We start from the raw sequence: 24,278 nt of genomic DNA, 5'->3' as shown, positions 1-24,278 counted from the left end.
TTTATCTCGTCAGTGTCCTGCTGGCTTCCTTGTTCTTCTAGGCAGAGCTCTCACGGCTGGCCGCTCAGCTGCCATGCACCCTGCTCACACCATCTGGTTCTGCTTCTCTTGCCAACTTTCCGCTCCTTGCCTGTTAGCAGTTCCCTCGAACAAATTCATTCTCTTGTTTGTTCATTCAGCGCTGGGCTAAGTGCTCGGTGGTGGGAACGCAGCGTGGACCCTCAGACACAACCCCTGCCCTTGCGGCATTTTCAGTTTGGCTAACAGTAGTGCCAGAGGCGAGCGGGTAGCAACAGTAAGGCAACACGGGTGGGGCCGGGGAGTGGTGGGAGTGGTGGGGGTAAGGGGTATTTCCGGCAGAGGAGACAGGCGCGTGGAGAGAGTCTGGGGGCTTTCACTAATCCTGAGAACTGTAGGAAGGAAAGTCACTAGAGGGGAGAGTCAGAAGCAGGTAAAGGCCAGACCACAGAGCCCCCTGTGGGCCAGACTAGGAGTTTGGCTGGAGAAATCCACTAAACACTTGTATTTTATTTTTTAAACCTTTTATTATTGTTATTTTTAGCATGTATTTATTTGGCTGTGCTGGGTCTTAGTTGCGGCATGTGGGATCCAGTTCCCTGCTCAGGCACCAAACCCAGGCCCCCTTCACTGGGAGTGCAGAGCCTTAGCTACTGGACCACCAAAGGAGACCCTCAAGACTTTAAAAGATACGTGTGCTTATTTATTTGGCTGTACCAAGTCTTAGTTGCAACACGCAGGACCTTACATCATCTAGGACCCTAGTTCTCTGACCAGGGGTCAAACCTGCACCCTCTGGTTTGAAAGGTGAAGTCTTAACCCCTGGACTGCCAGGGAAGTCCCTCCCTAAAGGCTTTTAACTAGTGGATTAGCATTGTCTCTCATCTGCAATTTTGGAAATTCCCCCCGGTTGTTGAATGGAGACTGGACTGGAGGGAAGGAGGAAGGGGGTAAGGAGACCAGGCAGGAGGAGATCATGGTATTATCCAGAAGTGTTCGGACATGGTCAGGGTTGTGGAGGTGGAGAAGGGTGGGGAGACATGACTTTCTGCCTTCTTATTCTTCTTGTTTCTTGTACCCTCCTGCCATCTCTTCACCTGTTCAGACGCTGTCAGCTGCTTACTGCCTGATGGCTTAGCTCATTTTTGCACCTACCTCCGTTCAGTAGATACCTGTTGATTGCTCTCATTTATTGATATCCCCTTGTTTGTAGATGGGGCTACTGCTACTTGTTGGGTAACTGCCTTTGTTCGTCTGATTAAAGATGAATGGGTGAGGGGACTTCCCTGGTGGTCCAGTGGTTAAGAATCTCCCTTGCAATGCAGGGGATGAAGATTCAATCCCTGCTCAGGGAGCTAAAATCCTATATGCTGTGGAGCAACTAACCCCGTGCACCCCAGCTAGAGGAGCCCACATGCAATGTTGAAAAGCCCCTTGTGCTGCAGCAAAGACCCAGCGCAGCCAAAAAACAAAAGGGGGGCAGTTAGGTTTTTTCCATGGCCGTTGTTTGGCCTCTGGGCTGTTTGGTTGTCAGCTCACAGAGCCAGCAGAGCTTGGGTGTGGGACACATCTGGGTGTGAATTCCTGTGCTCCCTCCATATTCTAGCTGTGTGACTTGGCGTAATGATTTCACTTCTCCGAGCTTCCATTTCCTCATCTATAAAATGTGTCTACATGATGGGGTTGTGAAGTGAAATTATAAATATAAGACATGTTGATTCTTGGTACGTAGTCAGTGTTCAGTAAGCAGTTGTGTTTGTACATAGACACACTTCTGAAAACTGTCTCAAGAGAAATACTCTGTGTACAGAGAGTAAGGAATCAAAATTAGAAGGCGAGACATGCTTAGAGCCTTAAATGAAGAGCCAGATGACAGAATGGAAAACTTTTTTTTTTTTTTTCAGAAAACTTATCGCAAATTCAAAATAGGAATTTTGGAACACAGAAATATGAACAGTGGATAATTGCAGTTCAGAAAGCATGCATGGTGTTTCAGATGCCAGACAAAGATGAAGAAAGCAGGATCTGTAAAGCCCTGTTTTTGTACACGTCACATTTGTGGGTATGTAGCTTCTTTGGATGGAGAAGGCAATGGCACCCCACTCCAGTACTCTTGCCTGGAAAATCCCATGGACGGAGGAGCCTGGTAGGCTGCAGTCCACGGGGTCGCTAGAAGTCGACACGACTGAGCGACTTCACTTTCACTTTTCACTTTCACTTTCATGCCTTGGAGAAGGAAATGGCAACCCACTCCAGTATTCTTGCCTGGAGAATCCCAGGGATGGGGGAGCCTGGTGGGCTGCCGTCTATGGGGTCGCATAGAGTCAGACACGACTGAAGTGACTTAGCAGCAGCAGCAGCTTCTTTGGAAAAGTATATTTCAGTTGTAACACCTACTGGGAGCTGTGCTGTGGCAGCTGAGAGAGCATCGTTTAGAAACTTTCCTGGTGGTTCTTATGAAGCAAATGCCAAAAGCTATCTTATTCAGCATCTATCTTTGCTCTCTGAAACCTAGCCCTAGAGGCCGAGGGACAGAAACAAAGGCCATGGGTCTGTGCTCTACCTCAGTATCCCCATATTTGACCTTGGGGGTGATGAATATGACTATAGATACATGACCAGGGACAGCCATCTTTAAAGTCTTTAAAGCTCAGCAGGTGCGTCATGTTGCCATAGCCTGAAGCACATTTTCCTGCCTTTGGTCAAACCACATGCTAAGAAATCCAGAGTCTGTAGTTGTTTGCTGGTTAACCAAGAACCTAAGCAACAGTTACCACCATCACCTCTGCTTATCGTGCCATTGAAAATATTTTAAAATACATTCAGTCCATGTGAATTTGTGGAATTTTAATGAACTTAACTGAATATTTGGTGTGATTCAGTGACGGCTTTGGATGTACAAAGAGGTTAAGTTGAATGTCTGAATTATGAAGCAGGTTGATGTGGAAGTTACTTTGCTTTCCTTTTTGTGATTTAATCTTTGACATGCATTTTTCATGTAATTTTCTTTCTCTTCCAAGGATTCTAGGATCCAAAGTGATCCTAATTAATGACTAATTCTAGCTAATTGAGGTGTGTTGTTGTTGTTTTTTAACAGTATGGTTCTAGGGTTTTATTGCAAAACTGTTAGAGGCAATTCATCTTTAAAAACTGAGTTGGAATAGACTTGAGACAAGTTTATTATTAAAATTAATTCTGTGTTAAGTACAGTGAAATGAACTTAAGTATAACAGTTGTATTAGACATTAGAAACATACTGAAAGTTTCCATTTTCAACAGAAATACAATGATGCCCTCATTATCAATGAGGATGCACGGGTGAAAGATGCTCTGAATTACTTGAAAAACTTCTTCAGAAATGTCCGGGCAGCAGGATTTGATGCAATTGAGCAAGATCTCACTCAGAGATTTGAAGGTAGGTGGTGTTTCCAGGGGGAGGAAGCCAGTAGAGCCTGGAGACTCCAGGGGCAGCATACGCATATGGTGTCACACTTAGCAACACCTGGTGATGCTCGGGGACTTGTCCTGGGCTTAAGAAGATAGGATACGTGGCAGGACTGTGAAACTTCAGGGAAATCTGCACTTAGGAAAAGAATCTGCTGCTTACACTATTTCCTGTTTCGAAGAAGGAAAAAATAGTAGGATTTGCAAAAGATACATCCCATAGAAATAGTCAATTGATAGGAACATGTTTTGGTTTAACTTTTGGTAATTTTATAAAGATTTAAAAAATATAAAAATGTTTTAATGATATTTAGACTGTAATTTGAGCTAACTCTACGAGATAGCGAAGGACAGGGAAGCCTGGCATGCTGCAGTTCATGGGGAGCAAAGAATTGGACATGACTTGGCGACCAAACAAGATTGTAATTATGTACTTCTATATAAAGAAGAAAACCGATATGGCTCATGATGCCACTGTGTTCATATTAAGAAAAATATAGGAAAATATTAAATGAAAAGTAAGTCTTTCTTCTTCCTCTCTCAAATGCCTTTTCCCAAATAATAATTTTTGGTCTATACCAAAGTATTAACTATACATATGCTAAACACTGAACAACTAGCTCTGGGGGGAGGAAAAATTTATGCATTTATTAGTGTATTCAGTGTATGCATTGCATTGGTGGTTATTTATGATAAAATTCTGGTCAGAGATTGAGAGATGAAATGTTTGAACTATGGCTAGAGGTTGCAGTGTGTTCTAAATTGCTAGAATTTATAAACCTTTTGTGGGCTTCCAGGTGGCACTAGTGGTAAAGAACCTGCCTGCCAGTGCAGGAGTTGCAAGAGATGTGGGTTTGACCTCTGGGTCAGGTAGATCCTCTGGAGGAGGGCATGGCAACCCACTCCAGTATTCTTGCCTGGAGAATACCATGGACAGAGGAGCCTGGCAGGCTAGTCCTTAGCATAGCAAAGAGTTGGATATGACTGAAGTGACTTAGCAGACACACATAAGCCTTTTGTAAAATATTCCCCTTTTTGCAGAAAAGCTGTTGGAACTAGAAGATATTTCCATGGATCCCAGCAATGAGAACCCTAAACTCGAAGATCTCAGCTTCATCTTGCAAGAGGAATACCACTTAAACCCAGAGACCAGAACCATCCTCTTTGCGAAAACCCGAGCACTAGTGGATGTAAGCTTCTTCCTCGTTGTGGAAAACAAGTTGGCCCAGTATCATTTTATTTAAAAGATTGTCTGTTCTTCACTTCTTTGCAATTAAGCATCCCTATATAGGGTCTGTGTGGGTCTGTTTCTGGGCTCTTTATTCTTTTCTGATTTTCTGTTTGTTTATCCTTACACTAATACCTCACTGTCTCAATCACTCTGGTTTATAATGCCTTGATACACTCACAGCAAGCACTTCACAAATTTTTATTCTTTCCATCAATTAAAAAAATTTTAGCCATGTCTGTGGGCATCTAGTGGTACCTCACTAAGGTTTTAATTTGTATTTCACTAGTGACTAATATAATTTAGCAGTTTTTCATATGCTCATTAGCTGTTCATGTATCTCCTTTGATGAAGTGTCTGTTTACATCTTTTGCCCATTTTAAAATGGGTTTTAACTGGGTTATTTATTATTGTTGAGTTTTTAAGTTATTGTTGTTAGTTTTTTGAGAGTTCTTTTTTCTGACAAAAATATCCTCTATCAGAAATGTGATTTGCAAACATTTTCTTCAAGATGTTTTCATTCTCTTACCGTATCTCTTTCTGAAAGTTTTAACCTTTGACAGGTCCATTTTATCTTTTCTTTTTCTTTTTGTGGATTGTGCTTATGATTTTGTGTGTAAGAAACCTTTGCCTACCCAAAACACAAAAATTTTTTTCCCATGTTATCGTCTAGAAGTTTTATAGATTTAGATTTTATATTTAAGTCTACAATTCATCTTGAAGTATGGATTGAGACTTTTTTCCTCTTAGCATGTGGGCATCCAATTGTTTCAGCATATGTGATGAAAAGACTATCCTTTCTCCACTGAATTGCGTTTGTTACTTAAAAAGATCAGTTGACTGTATTCATGTTGTTCTGTTTCTGGATTCTGGATTCTGTTCCATTCACCTACACATCTATCCTTTCACCCATGCTACGCGGTCTTGATTACTGCAGCTTTATAGTAATTATGTCTTTTTTTTTTTTTTTTTAAGTAATTAAGTCTTGAAATCAGGTAGTGTGAGTCTTCCAACTTTTAAATTTTTTTCGACATTGTCTTAGCTACCTTTCTTTACCTTTCCATTTTTATTTTAGAATAAACTCATCCACATCTATGAGAAAATCCATTGAAATTTCATTTGGGATTGCACTGAACCTATAGACAAAGCTGGGAGAAATGATATCATAACAGTGTATCTTTTTTATTTATATAGGGCTTCTGTATTCGTTATCTACCACTGATAACAGTTTATCCCCAAACTAAGTAGCTGGAAACAACAGACATCTATCATCTTATAATGTGTATGGGTCAGTAATCTGGAAACAACTAACCGGATGTTTCCGTCTCAGGACGTCTCACGAGGCTCCAGTCAGGTTGTTGGCCACGGCGACAGCCACCTCAAGGCTGGGAGGATCAACCCCCAACCCCACTTGTGTGGTTTTTGGCAGAAGATGCGGTTAGCTCATTCATGGGGGCTTCCCCGATAGCTCAGTGGGTAAAGAAGCTGCCTGCAATGCAGGAGACACAGAAGACACGGGTTTGATCCCTGGGTCAGGAAGATCCCTTGGAGAAGGAAATGGCAACCCACTTTAGTATTCTTGCCTGGGAGATCCCATTGACAGAGGAGCCTGGAGGGCTACAGTCCATAGCGGTCGCAAAGAGAGTTGGACATGACCTAATGACCAAGTATGCACACACATGCTTAGCTCATTCATGGGGGCCTCTCCACAAGCCGACCTCACAAAGGGGTGCTGGCCTGCCCTAGAGTTAAGTGATCCAAGAGAGGTTGAGAGGGCACCTAATGTCAAGGTCACAGTCATGTTATAGCTTCAACTTGGAAGTGATTCCCCTCAGGTCTGCCTTATTTTATTCACTAGAAGCAAGTCAGTAAGTTCAGTTCACACTTGAGGTGAAAGGATTAAACAGGATCTGAATTCTAGGGGGTGGAGATCACTCACAGCTACCTTAGAGGCCACCTGCCACATCTTCTTTGGTTTCTTTTATCAGTGTTTCGTCATTTTCAGCATACAGATTCTGCACAGATTTTGTTAAACTTACACCTAAGTATTAATGCCATTATAAATGGTACTTTTGTTTGTTGCTGCTATTTAGAAATACAACTAATGTCTGTGTATTGATCTTGTGTTCTGAGATCTTTCTAAATTCACTTATTTTCTACCTACCCACTATTCTGAACCTTGCCTTTTTCACTGAAAAAATGTCTTAGAAATTGAATCATATCAGATTACAAAGAGAGACACCATTATATTTATTTATTGCATAGAATTCAATCACTAGAAGCTTTTGATTCCTCAGGTCTATTAGTCTGAAAACTTCTTCAGCATACTTGTCTGTATACTTTTTAAAAATTGAAGTAGAGTTGATTTATGATGTTGTGTTTATTTCTGCTGTATAGCAAAGTGATTCAGTTATACGTATACATACAATCTTTTTTAATTCTTTTCCATTATCTTTTACTTTAAGCTTTTTTTCTACTTGCATTGTTGTTTAGTCACTAAGTCACATCCAACTCTTTGTGACCCCATGGACTGCCACATTCCAAATTCCCCTGTCCTCCACTGTCTCCTGGAGTTTGCTCAAATCCATGTCCATTGAGTCAGTGGTGCTATCTAACTATCCCATCCTCTGCCATTCCCTCTTTTTGCCTTCGTTCTTTCCTAGCATTAAGGTCTTTTCCAATGAGTTAGCTCTTCAAATCAGGCGGCATATATGCAATATTGAATTAATACAGAATAGTATCCAGCTGACAACTGCTTTGTATTTTCAGGCCTTAAAGAACTGGATTGAAGAACATCCTAGGCTCAGGTTTCTAAAACCTGGCGTATTGACTGGACGTGGCCGAACAAGTCAGACAATGGGTATTTATATATAGTGCATTAGATCTAACATACTATATATATAAGAACATATATGATATATTTTAATTCTTTCTTAGTGCTTGTATCAGTCTGGGTTCAACCAGAGAAGCAAAATCAGTAGGAGATTATAAATACATATATGTTTATATATATATACACACACACACACACACACACATTCATATATATATAGCAACACATGTATATTGTACACAGACAGGCACACAGGGATGTAGTACAAGGAATTGACGTACACACTTGGACGGCAAAGCCAGTCCAAGTCCGCAGGGCAGGTCAGGACCAATGGAACCCCATAGGTGTGAGCTGTCCAGAGTCTCTGAGGTCAGGGATCACCTCAGTCCTCTTTTCAAGGGCCGCCTTGTTTAGGTCAGGCCTGCCTAAAATGAAGTCCCTATTGAGTAACCATATCAACTGATTTAAGAAGTTTAATTACATCTGCAAATCCCCTTCACAGAAACACCTAGGTGAACATCTGGGGATTGCAGTTAAGCCTAGCTCAGTGAACACATTGAAAAGCCATCACCATGCTCAAATGTCAGAAACTTGTAGACTTTCCTCCTCCTATATGTACTGCAGACAAAACCAAAGTTCTGTTTTGTTTTTAATATTGTTTGAGTATGTTACTCTCTTGCTCAAATTTTCAACCAGTAGATTAACTGGAAATAGAAATGTTCTCTATCTATTTTATTGTTATTCTTTAAAATATAAAAAGACTTATATGCATTATTTTTTTTTTGTTTTTTTTGCTCCTCTTATTTTTCTCCCATTTTCCTGCTCCTGGGATTTTTCACACTTTTCTTTCTCCTCTCATTTTCACACTTTTGATGCTTCTCTTATTTTCCCCACTTTTCTGCTCCTCGTATTTCTCTGTTTTTTTTTTTTTGCTCCTCGTATTTTTCTCCCCTTTTCCTGCTCCTCCTGTTTTTCACACTTTTCATGCTCCTCGTATTTTTTTTTTTGCTCCTCACATTTTTCACACCTTTTCTTGCTCCTTGCATTTTTCACACCTTTTCATGCTCCTCGCATTTTTCACTCCTTTTCATGCTCCTGGCATTTTTCACACCTTTTCATGCTGCTTGCAATTTTCACACCTTTTCATGCTCGCATTTTTCACACCTTTTCATGCTCCTCGCATTTTTCACACGTTTTCATGTTCCTCGTCTTTTTTTTTTTTGCTCTTCGCATTTTTCACACCTTTTCATGCTCCTGCCATTTTTCACACCTTTTCATGCTCCTCGCATTTTTCACACCTTTTCATGCTCCTCGCATTTTTCACACCTTTTCATGCTCCTCGCATTTTCACACCTTTTCATGCTCCTCGCATTTTTCACACCTTTTCACGCTCCTCATCTTTTTTTTAGTGCTCTTCGAATTTTTCACACCTTTTCATGCTCCTCGCATTTTTCACACCTTTTCATGCTCCTCGCATTTTCCACACCTTTTCATGCTCCTCGCGTTTTTCACAACTTTTCTTGCTCTTCGTCTTTTTTTTTTTTTTTGCTCTTCACATTTTTCACACCTTTTCATTTTCCTCGAATTTTTCACACCTTTTCATGCTCCTCGCATTTTTCAAACCTTTTCATGTTCCTCGTCTTTTTTTTTTTTTCTCCTCCTAATTTTCTCCCATTTTCTTGCTCCTGGGATTTTTCACACTCTTCTTGCTCCTCGCATTTTCACACTTTTGATGCTTCTCTTATTTTCCTCACTTTTCTGCTCCTCGTATTTTTCTGTTTTTTTTTTTTTGCTACTCGTATTTTTCTCCCTTTTCTCTCCTCCTAATGTTTTTCACACTTTTCTTGCTCCTCGTATTTTCACCCTTTTGATGCTCCTCTTATTTTCCTCACTTTTCTGCTCCTTGTATTTTTCTGTTTTTTTTTTTTTTTTGCTCCTCGTATTTTTCTGTTTTTTTTTTTGCTCCTCGTATTTTTCTCCCATTTTCCTGCTCCTGGGATTTTTCACATTTTTCTTGCTCCTCTCATTTTCACACTTTTGATGCTTCTCTTATTTTCCCCACTTTTCTGCTCCTTGTATTTCCCTGTTTTTTTTTTTGCTCCTCGTATTTTCTGCCCTTTTCCTGCTCCTCGTGTTTTTCACACTTTTCATGCTCCTCGTATTTTTTTTTTGCTCATCACAATTTTTACACCTTTTCTTGCTCCTTGCATTTTTCACACCTTTTCATGCTCCTCGCATTTTTCACACCTTTTCATGTTCCTCGCATTTTTCATTCCTTTTCATATTCCTCGCATTTTTCACTCCTTTTCATGCTCCTCATATTTTTTTTGTTACTCCTCGCATTTTTCACACTTTTTCATGCTCCTCGTCTTTTTTTTTTTTGCTCTTCGCATTCTTCACACCTTTTCATTCTCCTTGCAATTTTCACATACAACCTTTTCATTCTCCTCGCATTTTTTCACCAAACCTTTTCAATGCTCCTCGCATTTTTGACACTGTTTCATGCTCCTTGTCTTTTTTTTTTTTGCTCCTCGCATTTTCAACACCTTTTCATGCTCCCTCGCTATTTATCTACAAATTTCATGCCTACTTCGTCTTTTTTTTTTTGCTCTCTCGCATTTTTTCAACACCTTTTCCTGCTCCTCGCATTTTTCACAGCTTTTTCATGCTCCTTGCATTTTTCACATCCATTTTCATGCTCCTCGTATTTTTCAAAACACCTTTTCATGCTCACCGATTTTCACAACTTTTTTTCTCCTCATCTTTTTTTTTTCTCTCGCTTTTTTACACCCCTTTTCATGCTCCTTGCAATTTTCCACACTTTTTTCATTCAAATCCTCTGCATTTTCAAACAGCGTTTTCATGCTGCTCGCATTTTTCACAACCTTTTCAAATGCTGCACTCGCATTTTCACACCTTTCAATGCATCCTCGCATTTTTCACACCTTTTCATGCTCCCTCGTCTTTTTCAATTATTTATTTGCTCCTCGCATTTTTCACACCTTTTCCATGCTCCTCAATCTTTTTTTTTTTGGCTCTTTTAATTTTTTCACACCTTTTTATCCTCCTCACACTTTTCACACCTTTTCATGCTCCTCGCATTTTTCACACCTTTTCATGCTCCTCGCATTTTTCACTCCTTTTCATGGTCCTTGCATTTTTCACACCTTTTCATGCTCCTTGCAATTTTCACACATTTTCATGCTCCTCGAATGTTTCACACCTTTTCATGTTCCTCGAATTTTTCACACCTTTTCATGCTCCTCGCAGTTTCACACCTTTTCATGCTCCTCGTATTTTTCACAATTTTTCATGCTCCTCGTCTTTTTTTTTTTTTTGCTCCTCGCATTTTTCACACCTTTTCATGCTCCTCGCATTTTTCACACCTTTTCATGCTCCTTGCATTTTTCACAGCTTTTCATCCTCCTCGTATTTTTCACACCTTTTCATGCTCACGAATTTTTCACACTTTTTATGCTCTTCGTCTTTTTTTTTCTCCTCGCTTTTTTCACACCTTTTCATGCTCCTCGCATTTTTCACACCTTTTCATGCTCCTCGCATTTTTCACACCTTTTCATGCTCCTCGCATTTTTTACACCTTTTCATGCTCCTCGCATTTTTCACACATTTTCATGCTCCTCTTCTTTTTTTTTTTGCTCTTCGCATTTTTCACACCTTTTCATGCTGCTTGCAATTTTTACACATTTTCATGCTCCTCGAATTTTCACACCTTTTCATGTTCCTCGAATTTTTGACACCTTTTCATGCTCCTCGCATTTTTCACCCTTTTCATGCTCCTCGAATTTTTCACACCTTTTCATGGTCCTCGTCTTTTTTGTTTTTTGCTCCTCGCATTTTTCACTCCTTCTCATTCTCCTTTCATTTTTCACACCTCTTCATGCTCCTCGCATTTTTCAGACATTTTCATGCTCATGAATTTTTCACACATTTTCATGCTCCTCGTGATTTTTTTTTGCTCCTCGCATTTTTCATTCCTTTTCATTCTCCTTGCATTTTTCACACCTTTTCATGCTACTTGCAATTTTCACACATTTTCATGCTCCTCGAATGTTTCACACCTTTTCATGTTCCTCGAATTTTTCACACCTTTTCATGCCCCTCGCATTTTTCACACCTTTTCATGCTCCTCGCATTTTTCACACCATTTCATTCTCCTCGCAATTTTCACAATTTTTCATGCTCCTCGCATTTTTCACGCCATTTCATGCGCCTCACAATTTTCACACTTTTTCATGCTCCTCGCATTTTTCACACCTTTTCATGCTCCTCGTAATTTTCACACCTTTTCATGTTGCTCGCATTTTTCACATCTTTTCATGTTCCTCGCATTTTTCACACCTTTTCATGCTCCTCGCATTTTTAACACCTTTTCATGCTCCTCGCATTTTTCACACTTTTTCACGCTCCTCGCATTTTTCACACCTTCATGCTCCTCGCATTTTTCACACCTTTTTATGCTCCTAGAATTTCTGACACCTTTTCATGCTCATTGAAATTTTCACACCTTTTCATAACCCTCGTATTTTTCACACCTTTTCATGTTCCTCGCAATTTTCACACCTTTTCATGCTCCTCGCATTTTTCACACCTTCCTGCTCCTTGCATTTTTCACACCTTTTCATGCTCCTAGAAATTTTGACACCTTTTCATGCTCCTCGTATTTTTCACAACTTTTCATGCTCCTCGCCTTTTTCACACCTTTTCATGCTCCTCATCTTTTTTTTTTTTTCTCCTCGCATATTTCACACCTTCTCATGCTCCTTGCATTTTTCATACCTTTTCATGCTCCTAGAAATTTTGACACCTTTTCATGCTCCTCGTATTTTTCACAACTTTTCATGCTCCTCGCCTTTTTCACACCTTTTCATGCTCCTCATCTTTTTTGTTTTTACTCCTCGCATATTTCACAACTTTTCATGCTCCTCGCATTTTTCACACCTTTTCATGCTCCTCGCATTTTTCACACCTTTTCCTGTTCCTTTCATTTTTCACACCTTTTCATGCTCCTTGTCTTTTTTTTATTTTTTGTTTGCTCTTCGCATTTTTCACACCTTTTCATTTTCCTCGAATTTTTCACACCTTTTCATGCTCCTCGCAATTTTCACACCTTTTCATGCTCCTTGCAATTTTCACACTTTTTCATGCTCCTCGCCTTTTCCACACCTTTTCATGCTCCTCGCATTTTCACACCTTTTCATGCTCCTCGCATTTTTGACACCTTTTCATGCTCCTCGTCTTTTTTTTTTTTTGCTCTTCGCATTTTTCACACCTTTTCATGCTCCTCGCCTTTTTCACACCTTTTCATGCTGCTCGCATTTTTCACACCTTTTCATGCTCCTCGTCTTTTTTTTTTTTTTTTGCTCCTTGCATTTTTCACACCTTCATGATCCTGGTATTTTTCACACCTTTTCATGCCTCTCGCCTTTTTCACATCTTTTCATGCTCCTCGTCATTTTTTTTTTGCTCCTCACATTTTTCACACCTTTTCTTGCTCCTTGCATTTTTCACACCTTTTCATGCTCCTCGCATTTTTCACAATTTTCATGCTCCTCGTGTTTCTTTTTTTATTTTGCTCCTTGCATTTTTCACAGCTATTCATGTTCTTCGTATTTTTCACACCATTTCATGCTCCTCGAAATTTTCACACCTTTTCATGCTCGTCATATTTTTCACACCTTTTCCTGTTCCTCGCATTTTTCACACCTTTTCATGCTCCTTGCATTTTTCACACGTTTTCATGCTCGTTGCATTTTTCACACCTTTTCATGCTCCTCGTCTTTTTTTTTTTTTGCTCTTCGCATTTTTCACACCTTTTCATGTTCCTCGAATTTTTCATACCTTTTCATGCTCCTCGCATTTTTCAAACCTTAAACCTTTTCTTGTTCCTCGTCTTTTTTTTTTGTTTTTTTTGCTCCTCTTATTTTTCTCCCATTTTCCTGCTCCTGGGATTTTTCACACTTTTCTTTCTCCTCTCATTTTCACACTTTTGATGCTTCTCTTATTTTCCCCACTTTTCTGCTCCTCGTATTTCTCTGTTTTTTTTTTTTTGCTCCTCGTATTTTTCTCCCCTTTTCCTGCTCCTCCTGTTTTTCACACTTTTCATGCTCCTCGTATTTTTTTTTTTGCTCCTCACATTTTTCACACCTTTTCTTGCTCCTTGCATTTTTCACACCTTTTCATGCTCCTCGCATTTTTCACTCCTTTTCATGCTCCTGGCATTTTTCACACCTTTTCATGCTCCTTGCAATTTTCACACCTTTTCATGCTCGCATTTTTCACACCTTTTCATGCTCCTCGCATTTTTCACACGTTTTCATGTTCCTCGTCTTTTTTTTTTTTTTCTCTTCGCATTTTTCACACCCTTTCATTCTCCTGCCATTTTTCACACCTTTTCATGCTCCTCGCATTTTTCACACCTTTTCATGCTCCTCGCATTTTTCACACCTTTTCATGCTCCTCGCATTTTCACACCTTTTCATGCTCCTCGCATTTTTCACACCTTTTCACGCTCCTCGTCTTTTTTTTAGTGCTCTTCGAATTTTTCACACCTTTTCATGCTCCTCGCATTTTTCACACCTTTTCATGCTCCTCGCATTTTCCACACCTTTTCATGCTCCTCGCGTTTTTCACAACATTTCTTGCTCTTCGTCTTTTTTTTTTTGCTCTTCACATTTTTCACACCTTTTCATTTTCCTCGAATTTTTCACACCTTTTCATGCTCCTCGCATTTTTCAAACCTTTTCATGTTCCTCGTCTTTTTTTTTTTTTCTCCTCCTAATTTTCTCCCATTTTCCTGCTCCTGGGATTTTTCACACTCTTCTTGCTCCTCGCATTTTCCCACTTTTGATGCTTCTCTTATTTTCCTCACTTTTCTGCTCCTCGTATTTTTCTGTTTTTTTTTTCTTGCTACTCGTATTTTTCTCCCTTTTCTCTCCTCCTAATGTTTTTCACATTTTTCTTGCTCCTCGTATTTTCACCCTTTTGATGCTCCTCTTATTTTCCTCACTTTTCTGCTCCTTGTATTTTTCTTTTTTTTATTTTTTTTTGCTCCTCGTATTTTTCTGTTTTTTTTTTTGCTCCTCGTATTTTTCTCCCATTTTCCTGCTCCTGGGATTTTTCACATTTTTCTTGCTCCTCTCATTTTCACACTTTTGATGCTTCTCTTATTTTCCCCACTTTTCTGCTCCTTGTATTTCCCTGTTTTTTTTTTTGCTCCTCGTATTTTCTCCCCTTTTCCTGCTCCTCGTGTTTTTCACACTTTTCATGCTCCTCATATTTTTTTTTTGCTCCTCACAATTTTTACACCTTTTCTTGCTCCTTGCATTTTTCACACCTTTTCATGCTCCTCGCATTTTTCACACCTTTTCATGTTCCTCGCATTTTTCATACCTTTTCATATTCCTCGCATTTTTCACTCCTTTTCATGCTCCTCATATTTTTTTTGTTGCTCCTCGCATTTTTCACACTTTTTCATGCTCCTCGTCTTTTTTTTTTTTTGCTCTTCGCATTTTTCACACCTTTTCATTCTCCTTGCAATTTTCACACCTTTTCATTCTCCTCGCATTTTTCACACCTTTTCATGCTCCTCGCATTTTTGACACTTTTCATGCTCCTTGTCTTTTTTTTTTTGCTCCTCGCATTTTCACACCTTTTCATGCTCCTCGCATTTATCACAAATTTTCATGCTCCTCGTCTTTTTTTTTTTTGCTCCTCGCATTTTTCACACCTTTTCCTGCTCCTCGCATTTTTCAAGCTTTTCATGCTCCTTGCATTTTTCACACCTTTTCATGCTCCTCGTATTTTTCACACCTTTTCATGCTCACGAATTTTTCACACTTTTTTATTCTCCTCATCTTTTTTTTTTCTCCTCGCTTTTTTTACACCTTTTCATGCTCCTTGCAATTTTCACACCTTTTCATTCTCCTCGCATTTTTCACACGTTTTCATGCTTCTCGCATTTTTCACACCTTTTCATGCTCCTCGCATTTTCACACCTTTTCATGCTCCTCGCATTTTTCACACCTTTTCATGCTCCTCGTCTTTTTCATTTTTTTGCTCCTCGCATTTTTCACACCTTTTCATGCTCCTCATCTTTTTTTTTTTTGGCTCTTTGCATTTTTCACACCTTTTCATGCTCCTCGCATTTTTCACACCTTTTCATGCTCCTCGCATTTTTCACACCTTTTCATGCTCCTCGCATTTTGCACTCCTTTTCATGGTCCTTGCATTTTTCACACCTTTTCATGCTACTTGCAATTTTCACACATTTTCATGCTCCTCGAATGTTTCACACCTTTTCATGTTCCTCGAATTTTTCACACCTTTTCATGCTCCTCGCAGTTTCACACCTTTTCATGCTCCTCGTATTTTTCACAACTTTTCATGCTCCTCGTCTTTTTTTTTTTTTGCTCCTCGCATTTTTCACCCCTTTTCATGCTCCTCGCGTTTTTCACACCTTTTCATGCTCCTTGCATTTTTCACAGCTTTTCATCCTCCTCGTATTTTTCACACCTTTTCATGCTCACGAATTTTTCACACTTTTTATGCTCCTCGTCTTTTTTTTTCTCCTCGCTTTTTTCACACCATTTCATGCTCCTCGAAATTTTCACACCTTTTCATGCTCGTCATATTTTTCACACCTTTTCCTGTTCCTCGCATTTTTCACACCTTTTCATGCTCCTCGCATTTTTTACACCTTTTCATGCTCCTCGCATTTTTCACACATTTTCATGCTCCTCTTCTTTTTTTTTTTGCTCTTCGCATTTTTCACACCTTTTCATGCTGCTTGCAATTTTTACACATTTTCATGCTCCTCGAATTTTCACACCTTTTCATGTTCCTCGAATTTTTGACACCTTTTCATGCTCCTCGCATTTTTCACCCTTTTCATGCTCCTCGAATTTTTCACACCTTTTCATCGTCCTCGTCTTTTTTTTTTTTTGCTCCTCGCATTTTTCACTCCTTCTCATTCTCCTTTCATTTTTCACACCTCTTCATGCTCCTCGCATTTTTCAGACGTTTTCATGCTCATGAATTTTTCACACATTTTCATGCTCCTCGTGATTTTTTTTTTGCTCCTCGCATTTTTCATTCCTTTTCATTCTCCTTGCATTTTTCACACCTTTTCATGCTACTTGCAATTTTCACACATTTTCATGCTCCTCGAATGTTTCACACCTTTTCATGTTCCTCGAATTTTTCACACCTTTTCATGCTCCTCGCAGTTTCACACCTTTTCATGCTCCTCGCATTTTTCACACCATTTCATGCTCCTCGCAATTTTCACAATTTTTCATGCTCCTCGCATTTTTCACGCCATTTCATGCTCCTCACAATTTTCACACTTTTTCATGCTCCTCGCATTTTTCACACCTTTCATGCTCCTCGTAATTTTCACACCTTTTCATGTTGCTCGCATTTTTCACATCTTTTCATGTTCCTCGCATTTTTCACACCTTTTCGTGCTCCTCGCATTTTTCACACCTTTTCATGCTCCTCGCATTTTTCACCTTTTCATGCTCCTCGCATTTTTCACACATTTTCACGCTCCTCGCATTTTTCACACCTTCATGCTCCTCGCATTTTTCACACCTTTTTATGCTCCTAGAATTTCTGACACCTTTTCATGCTCCTTGAAATTTTCACACCTTTTCAAATCCCTCGTATTTTTCACACCTTTTCATGTTCCTCGCAATTTTCACACCTTTTCATGCTCCTCGCATTTTTCACACCTTCCTGCTCCTTGCATTTTTCACACCTTTTCATGCTCCTAGAAATTTTGACACCTTTTCATGCTCCTCGTATTTTTCACAACTTTTCATGCTCCTCATTTTTTTTTTTTTTACTCCTCGCATATTTCACACCTTCTCATGCTCCTTGCATTTTTCACACCTTTTCATGCTCCTAGAAATTTTGACACCTTTTCATGCTCCTCGTATTTTTCACAACTTTTCATGCTCCTCGCCTTTTTCACACCTTTTCATGCTCCTCATCTTTTTTGTTTTTACTCTTTTTCACACCTTTTCCTGTTCCTTTCATTTTTCACACCTTTTCATGCTCCTTGCATTTTTCACACTTTTCATGCTCGTTGCATTTTTCACACGTTTTCATGCTCCTTGTCTTTTTTTTATTTTTTGTTTGCTCTTCGCATTTTTCACACCTTTTCATTTTCCTCGAATTTTTCACACCTTTTCATGCTCCTCGCAATTTTCACACCTTTTCATGCTCCTTGCAATTTTCACACTTTTTCATGCTCCTCGCCTTTTCCACACCTTTTCATGCTCCTCGCATTTTCACACCTTTTCATGCTCCTCGCATTTTTGACACCTTTTCATGCTCCTCGTCTTTTTTTTTTTTTTGCTCTTCGCATTTTTCACACCTTTTCATGCTCCTCGCCTTTTTCACACCTTTTCATGCTGCTCGCATTTTTCACACCTTTTCATGCTCCTCGTCTTGTTTTTTTTTTTTGCTCCTTGCATTTTTCACACCTTCATGATCCTGGTATTTTTCACACCTTTTCATGCCTCTCGCCTTTTTCACATCTTTTCATGCTCCTCGTCATTTTTTTTTTTTGCTCCTCACATTTTTCACAGCTTTTCATGCTCCTCGTTTTTTTCACCGTTTTTCATGCTCCTCGCATTTTTCACAACTTTTCATGCTCCTCAGCTTTTTCTTTTTTGCTCCTCGCATTTTTCACACCTTTTCATGCTCGTTGCATTTTTCACACCTTTTCATGCTCCTCGCATCTTTCACACCTTTTCATGCTCCTCGCGTCTTTCACACCTTTTCATGCTCCTCGCATTTTTCACTCCTTTTCATGCTCATGAATTTTTCACTCCTTTTCATGCTCATGAATTTTTCATACATTTTCATGCTCCTCGTCATTTTTTTTTTGCTCCTTGCATTTTTCACACATTTTCATGCTCCTTGCAATTTTCACACCTTTTCATGCTCCTCGAATTTTCATACCTTTCATGTTTCTCGAATTTTTCACAACTTTTCATGCTCCTCGCATTTTTCACACCTTTTCATGCTCCTCGTCTTTTTTTTTTTTGCTCTTCGCATTTTTCACACCTTTTCATGCTGCTCGCCTTTTTCACACCTTTTCATGCTCCTCGTCATTTTTTTTTTGCTCCTTGCATTTTTCACAGCTTTTCATGCTCTTCGTACTTTTCACAGCTTTTCATGCTGCTCGCATTTTTCACACCTTTTCATGCTCCTCGCCTTTTTTTTTTTTTTTTTCTCCTTGCATTTTTCACACCTTTTCATTATCCTGGTATTTTTCCACACCTTTTCATGTTCCTCGAATTTTTCACACCTTTTCATGCTCCTCGCATTTTTCACATCTTTTCATGCTCCTCGCAATTTTCACACCTTTTCATGCTCCTCGAATTTTTCACAATTTTCATGCTCCTCGCCTTTTTTTTTTCTTTTGCTCCTCGCATTTTTCACAGCTATTCATGTTCCTCGTATTTTTCACACCATTTCATGCTCCTAGAATTTTTGACACCTTTTCATGCTCCGCGAAATTTTCACACCTTTTCATGCTCCTCATATTTTCACACCTTTTCCTGTTCCTTGCATTTTTCACACCTTTTCATGCTCCTTGCATTTTTCACACTTTTAATGCTCGTTGCATTTTTCACACCTTTTCATGGTCCTCGTCTTTTTTTATTTTTTGTTTGCTCTTCGCATTTTTCACACCTTTTCATTTTCCTCGAATTTTTCACACCTTTTCATGCTCCTCGCATTTTTCAAACCTTTTCATGTTCCTCGTCTTTTTTTTTTTTTGCTCCGTTTATTTTTCTCCCATTTTCCTGCTCCTGGGATTTTTCACACTTTTCTTGCTCCTTGCATTTTCACACGTTTGATGCTTCTCTTATTTTCCCTACTTCTCTGCTCCTGGTATTTTTCTGTTTTTTTTTTTTTTTGCTCCTCGTATTTTTCTCCCCTTTTACTGCTCCTCGTGTTTTTCACACTTTTCCTGCTCCTCGTATTTTCACACTTTTGATGCTCCTCTTATTTTCCCCACTTTCCTGCTCCTCGTATATTTCTGTTTTTTTGTTTTGCTCCTTGTATTTTTCTCCCCTTTTCCTGCTCCTCGTGTTTTCACACTTTTCATGCTCCTCGTTTTTTTTTTGCTCCTCACATTTTTCACACCTTTTCTTGCTCCTTGCATTTTTCACACCTTTTCATGCTCCTCGCATTTTTCACAATTTTCATGCTCCTCGTCTTTTTTTTTATTTTGCTCCTTGCATTTTTCACAGCTATTCATGTTCTTCGTATTTTTCAGACCATTTCATGCTCCTCGAAATTTTCACACCTTTTCATGCTCGTCATATTTTTCACACCTTTTCCTGTTCCTCGCATTTTTCACACCTTTTCATGCTCCTTGCATTTTTTACACCTTTTCATGCTCCTCGCATTTTTCACACATTTTCATGCTCCTCGCATTTTTCAACCTTTTCATGCTCACGAATTTTTCACACTTTTTCATGTTCCTCGTCTTTTTTTTTTTCTCCTCCTATTTTTCTCCCATTTTCCTGCTCCTGGGATTTTTCACACTTTTCTTGCTCCTCTCATTTTCACACTTTTGATGCTTCTCTTATTTTCCCCACTTTTCTGCTCCTCGTATTTCTCTGTTTTTTTTTTTTTGCTCCTCGTATTTTTCTCCCCTTTTCCTGCTCCTCCTGTTTTTCACACTTTTCATGCTCCTTGTATTTTTTTTTTGCTCCTCACATTTTTCACACCTTTTCTTGCTCCTTGCATTTTTCACACCTTTTCATGCTCCTGCCATTTTTCACACCTTTTCATGCTCCTCGCATTTTTCACACCTTTTCATGCTCCTCGCATTTTCACACCTTTTCATGCTCCTCGCATTTTTCACACCTTTTCATGCTCCTCGTCTTTTTTTTAGTGCTCTTCGAATTTTTCACACCTTTTCATGCTCCTCGCATTTTTCACACCTTTTCATGCTCCTCGCATTTTCCACACCTTTTCATGCTCCTCGCGTTTTTCACAACTTTTCTTGCTCTTCGTCTTTTTTTTTTTTTTGCTCTTCACATTTTTCACACCTTTTCATTTTCCTCGAATTTTTCACACCTTTTCATGCTCCTCGCATTTTTCAAACCTTTTCATGTTCCTCGTCTTTTTTTTTTTTTCTCCTCCTAATTTTCTCCCATTTTCCTGCTCCTGGGATTTTTCACACTCTTCTTGCTCCTCGCATTTTCACACTTTTGATGCTTCTCTTATTTTCCTCACTTTTCTGCTCCTCGTATTTTTCTGTTTTTTTTTTCTTGCTACTCGTATTTTTCTCCCTTTTCTCTCCTCCTAATGTTTTTCACACTTTTCTTGCTCCTCGTATTTTCACTCTTTTGATGCTCCTCTTATTTTCCTCACTCTTCTGCTCCTTGTATTTTTCTGTTTTTTATTTTTTTTTGCTCCTCGTATTTTTCTCCCATTTTCCTGCTCCTGGGATTTTTCACATTTTTCTTGCTCCTCTCATTTTCACACTTTTGATGCTTCTCTTATTTTCCCCACTTTTCTGCTCCTTGTATTTCCCTGTTTTTTTTTTTTGCTCCTCGTATTTTCTCCCCTTTTCCTGCTCCTCGTGTTTTTCACACTTTTCATGCTCCTCGTATTTTTTTTTGCTCCTCACAATTTTTACACCTTTTCTTGCTCCTTGCATTTTTCACACCTTTTCATGCTCCTCGCATTTTTCACACCTTTTCATGTTCCTCGCATTTTTCATACCTTTTCCTATTCCTCGCATTTTTCACTCCTTTTCATGCTCCTCATATTTTTTTTGTTGCTCCTCGCATTTTTCACACTTTTTCATGCTCCTCGTCTTTTTTTTTTTGCTCTTCGCATTTTTCACACCTTTTCATTCTCCTTGCAATTTTCACACCTTTTCATGCTCCTCGCATTTTTCACACCTTTTCATGCTCCTCGCATTTTTGACACTTTTCATGCTCCTTGTCTTTTTTTTTTTGCTCCTCGCATTTTCACACCTTTTCATGCTCCTCGCATTTATCACAAATTTTCATGCTCCTCGTCTTTTTTTTTTTTGCTCCTCGCATTTTTCACACCTTTTCCTGCTCCTCGCATTTTTCACAGCTTTTCATGCTCCTTGCATTTTTCACACCTTTTCATGCTCCTCGTATTTTTCACACCTTTTCATGCTCACGAATTTTTCACACTTTTTTATTCTCCTCATCTTTTTTTTTTCTCCTCGCTTTTTTTACACCTTTTCATGCTCCTTGCAATTTTCACACCTTTTCATTCTCCTCGCATTTTTCACACGTTTTCATGCTTCTCGCATTTTTCACACCTTTTCATGCTCCTCGCATTTTCACACCTTTTCATGCTCCTCGCATTTTTCACACCTTTTCATGCTCCTCGTCTTTTTCATTTTTTTGCTCCTCGCATTTTTCACACCTTTTCATGCTCCTCATCTTTTTTTTTTTGGCTCTTTGCATTTTTCACACCTTTTCATGCTCCTCGCATTTTTCACACCTTTTCATGCTCCTCGCATTTTTCACACCTTTTCATGCTCCTCGCATTTTTCACTCCTTTTCATGGTCCTTGCATTTTTCACACCTTTTCATGCTACTTGCAATTTTCACACATTTTCATGCTCCTCGAATGTTTCACACCTTTTCATGTTCCTCGAATTTTTCACACCTTTTCATGCTCCTCGCAGTTTCACACCTTTTCATGCTCCTCGTATTTTTCACAACTTTTCATGCTCCTCGTCTTTTTTTTTTTTTGCTCCTCGCATTTTTCACACCTTTTCATGCTCCTCGCGTTTTTCACACCTTTTCATGCTCCTTGCATTTTTCACAGCTTTTCATCCTCCTCGTATTTTTCACACCTTTTCATGCTCACGAATTTTTCACACTTTTTATGCTCCTCGTCTTTTTTTTTCTCCTCGCTTTTTTCACACCTTTTCATGCTCCTCGCATTTTCACACCTTTTCATGCTCCTCGCATTTTTCACACCTTTTCATGCTCCTCGCATTTTTTACACCTTTTCATGCTCCTCGCATTTTTCACACATTTTCATGCTCCTCTTCTTTTTTTTTTTGCTCTTCGCATTTTTCACACCTTTTCATGCTGCTTGCAATTTTTACACATTTTCATGCTCCTCGAATTTTCACACCTTTTCATGTTCCTCGAATTTTTGACACCTTTTCATGCTCCTCGCATTTTTCACCCTTTTCCTGCTCCTCGAATTTTTCACACCTTTTCATGGTCCTCGTCTTTTTTTTTTTTTGCTCCTCGCATTTTTCACTCCTTCTCATTCTCCTTTCATTTTTCACACCTCTTCATGCTCCTCGCATTTTTCAGACATTTTCATGCTCATGAATTTTTCACACATTTTCATGCTCCTCGTGATTTTTTTTTTGCTCCTCGCATTTTTCACTCCTTTTCATTCTCCTTGCATTTTTCACACCTTTTCATGCTACTTGCAATTTTCACACATTTTCATGCTCCTCGAATGTTTCACACCTTTTCATGTTCCTCGAATTTTTCACACCTTTTCATGCCCCTCGCATTTTTCACACCTTTTCATGCTCCTCGCATTTTTCACACCATTTCATGCTCCTCGCAATTTTCACAATTTTTCATGCTCCTCGCATTTTTCACGCCATTTCATGCTCCTCACAATTTTCACACTTTTTCATGCTCCTCGCATTTTTCACACCTTTTCATGCTCCTCGTAATTTTCACACCTTTTCATGTTGCTCGCATTTTTCACATCTTTTCATGTTCCTCGCATTTTTCACACCTTTTCGTGCTCCTCGCATTTTTCACACCTTTTCATGCTCCTCGCATTTTTAACACCTTTTCATGCTCCTCGCATTTTTCACACATTTTCACGCTCCTCGCATTTTTCACACCTTCATGCTCCTCGCATTTTTCACACCTTTTTATGCTCCTAGAATTTCTGACACCTTTTCATGCTCCTTGAAATTTTCACACCTTTTCATAACCCTCGTATTTTTCACACCTTTTCATGTTCCTCGCAATTTTCACACCTTTTCATGCTCCTCGCATTTTTCACACCTTCCTGCTCCTTGCATTTTTCACACCTTTTCATGCTCCTAGAAATTTTGACACCTTTTCATGCTCCTCGTATTTTTCACAACTTTTCATGCCTCTCGCCTTTTTCACACCTTTTCATGCTCCTCATCTTTTTTTTTTTTACTCCTCGCATATTTCACACCTTCTCATGCTCCTTGCATTTTTCACACCTTTTCATGCTCCTAGAAATTTTGACACCTTTTCATGCTCCTCGTATTTTTCACAACACCTCATGCTCCTCGCCTTTTTCACACCTTTTCATGCTCCTCATCTTTTTTGTTTTTACTCCTCGCATATTTCACAACTTTTCATGCTCCTCGCCTTTTTCACACCTTTTCATGCTCCTCATCTTTTTTGTTTTTACTCCTCGCATATTTCACAACTTTTCATGCTCCTCGCATTTTTCACACCTTTTCATGCTCCTCGCATTTTTCACACCTTTTCCTGTTCCTTTCATTTTTCACACCTTTTCATGCTCCTTGTCTTTTTTTTATTTTTTGTTTGCTCTTCGCATTTTTCACACCTTTTCATTTTCCTCGAATTTTTCACACCTTTTCATGCTCCTCGCAATTTTCACACCTTTTCATGCTCCTTGCAATTTTCACACTTTTTCATGCTCCTCGTCTTTTCCACACCTTTTCATGCTCCT

At 39.2% G+C, this 24,278-nt stretch overlaps 1 protein-coding gene across 1 annotated transcript in view; it reads left to right on the top strand.

Annotated features, from left to right (window-relative positions):
- The window catches only part of LOC122452766 (antiviral innate immune response receptor RIG-I-like), a 145,555-nt gene that overhangs the window by 97,798 nt on the left and 23,479 nt on the right, over positions 1–24,278 (top strand). Inside the window, exons 11-14 of the mRNA XM_043486405.1 lie at positions 1,923–2,080; positions 3,298–3,433; positions 4,504–4,652; positions 7,460–7,550. Coding sequence (XP_043342340.1) covers positions 1,923–2,080; positions 3,298–3,433; positions 4,504–4,652; positions 7,460–7,550 — 534 coding nt within the window. The remainder of the gene's footprint in view (positions 1–1,922; positions 2,081–3,297; positions 3,434–4,503; positions 4,653–7,459; positions 7,551–24,278) is intronic.

This window comes from Cervus canadensis, chromosome 14, assembly GCF_019320065.1.
Source record: "Cervus canadensis isolate Bull #8, Minnesota chromosome 14, ASM1932006v1, whole genome shotgun sequence".
Classification (NCBI taxonomy): Eukaryota; Metazoa; Chordata; class Mammalia; order Artiodactyla; family Cervidae; genus Cervus; species Cervus canadensis.
The sequence above is the reverse complement of the archived record's forward strand: the minus strand, read 5'-3'. Positions and strand labels throughout refer to the sequence as shown.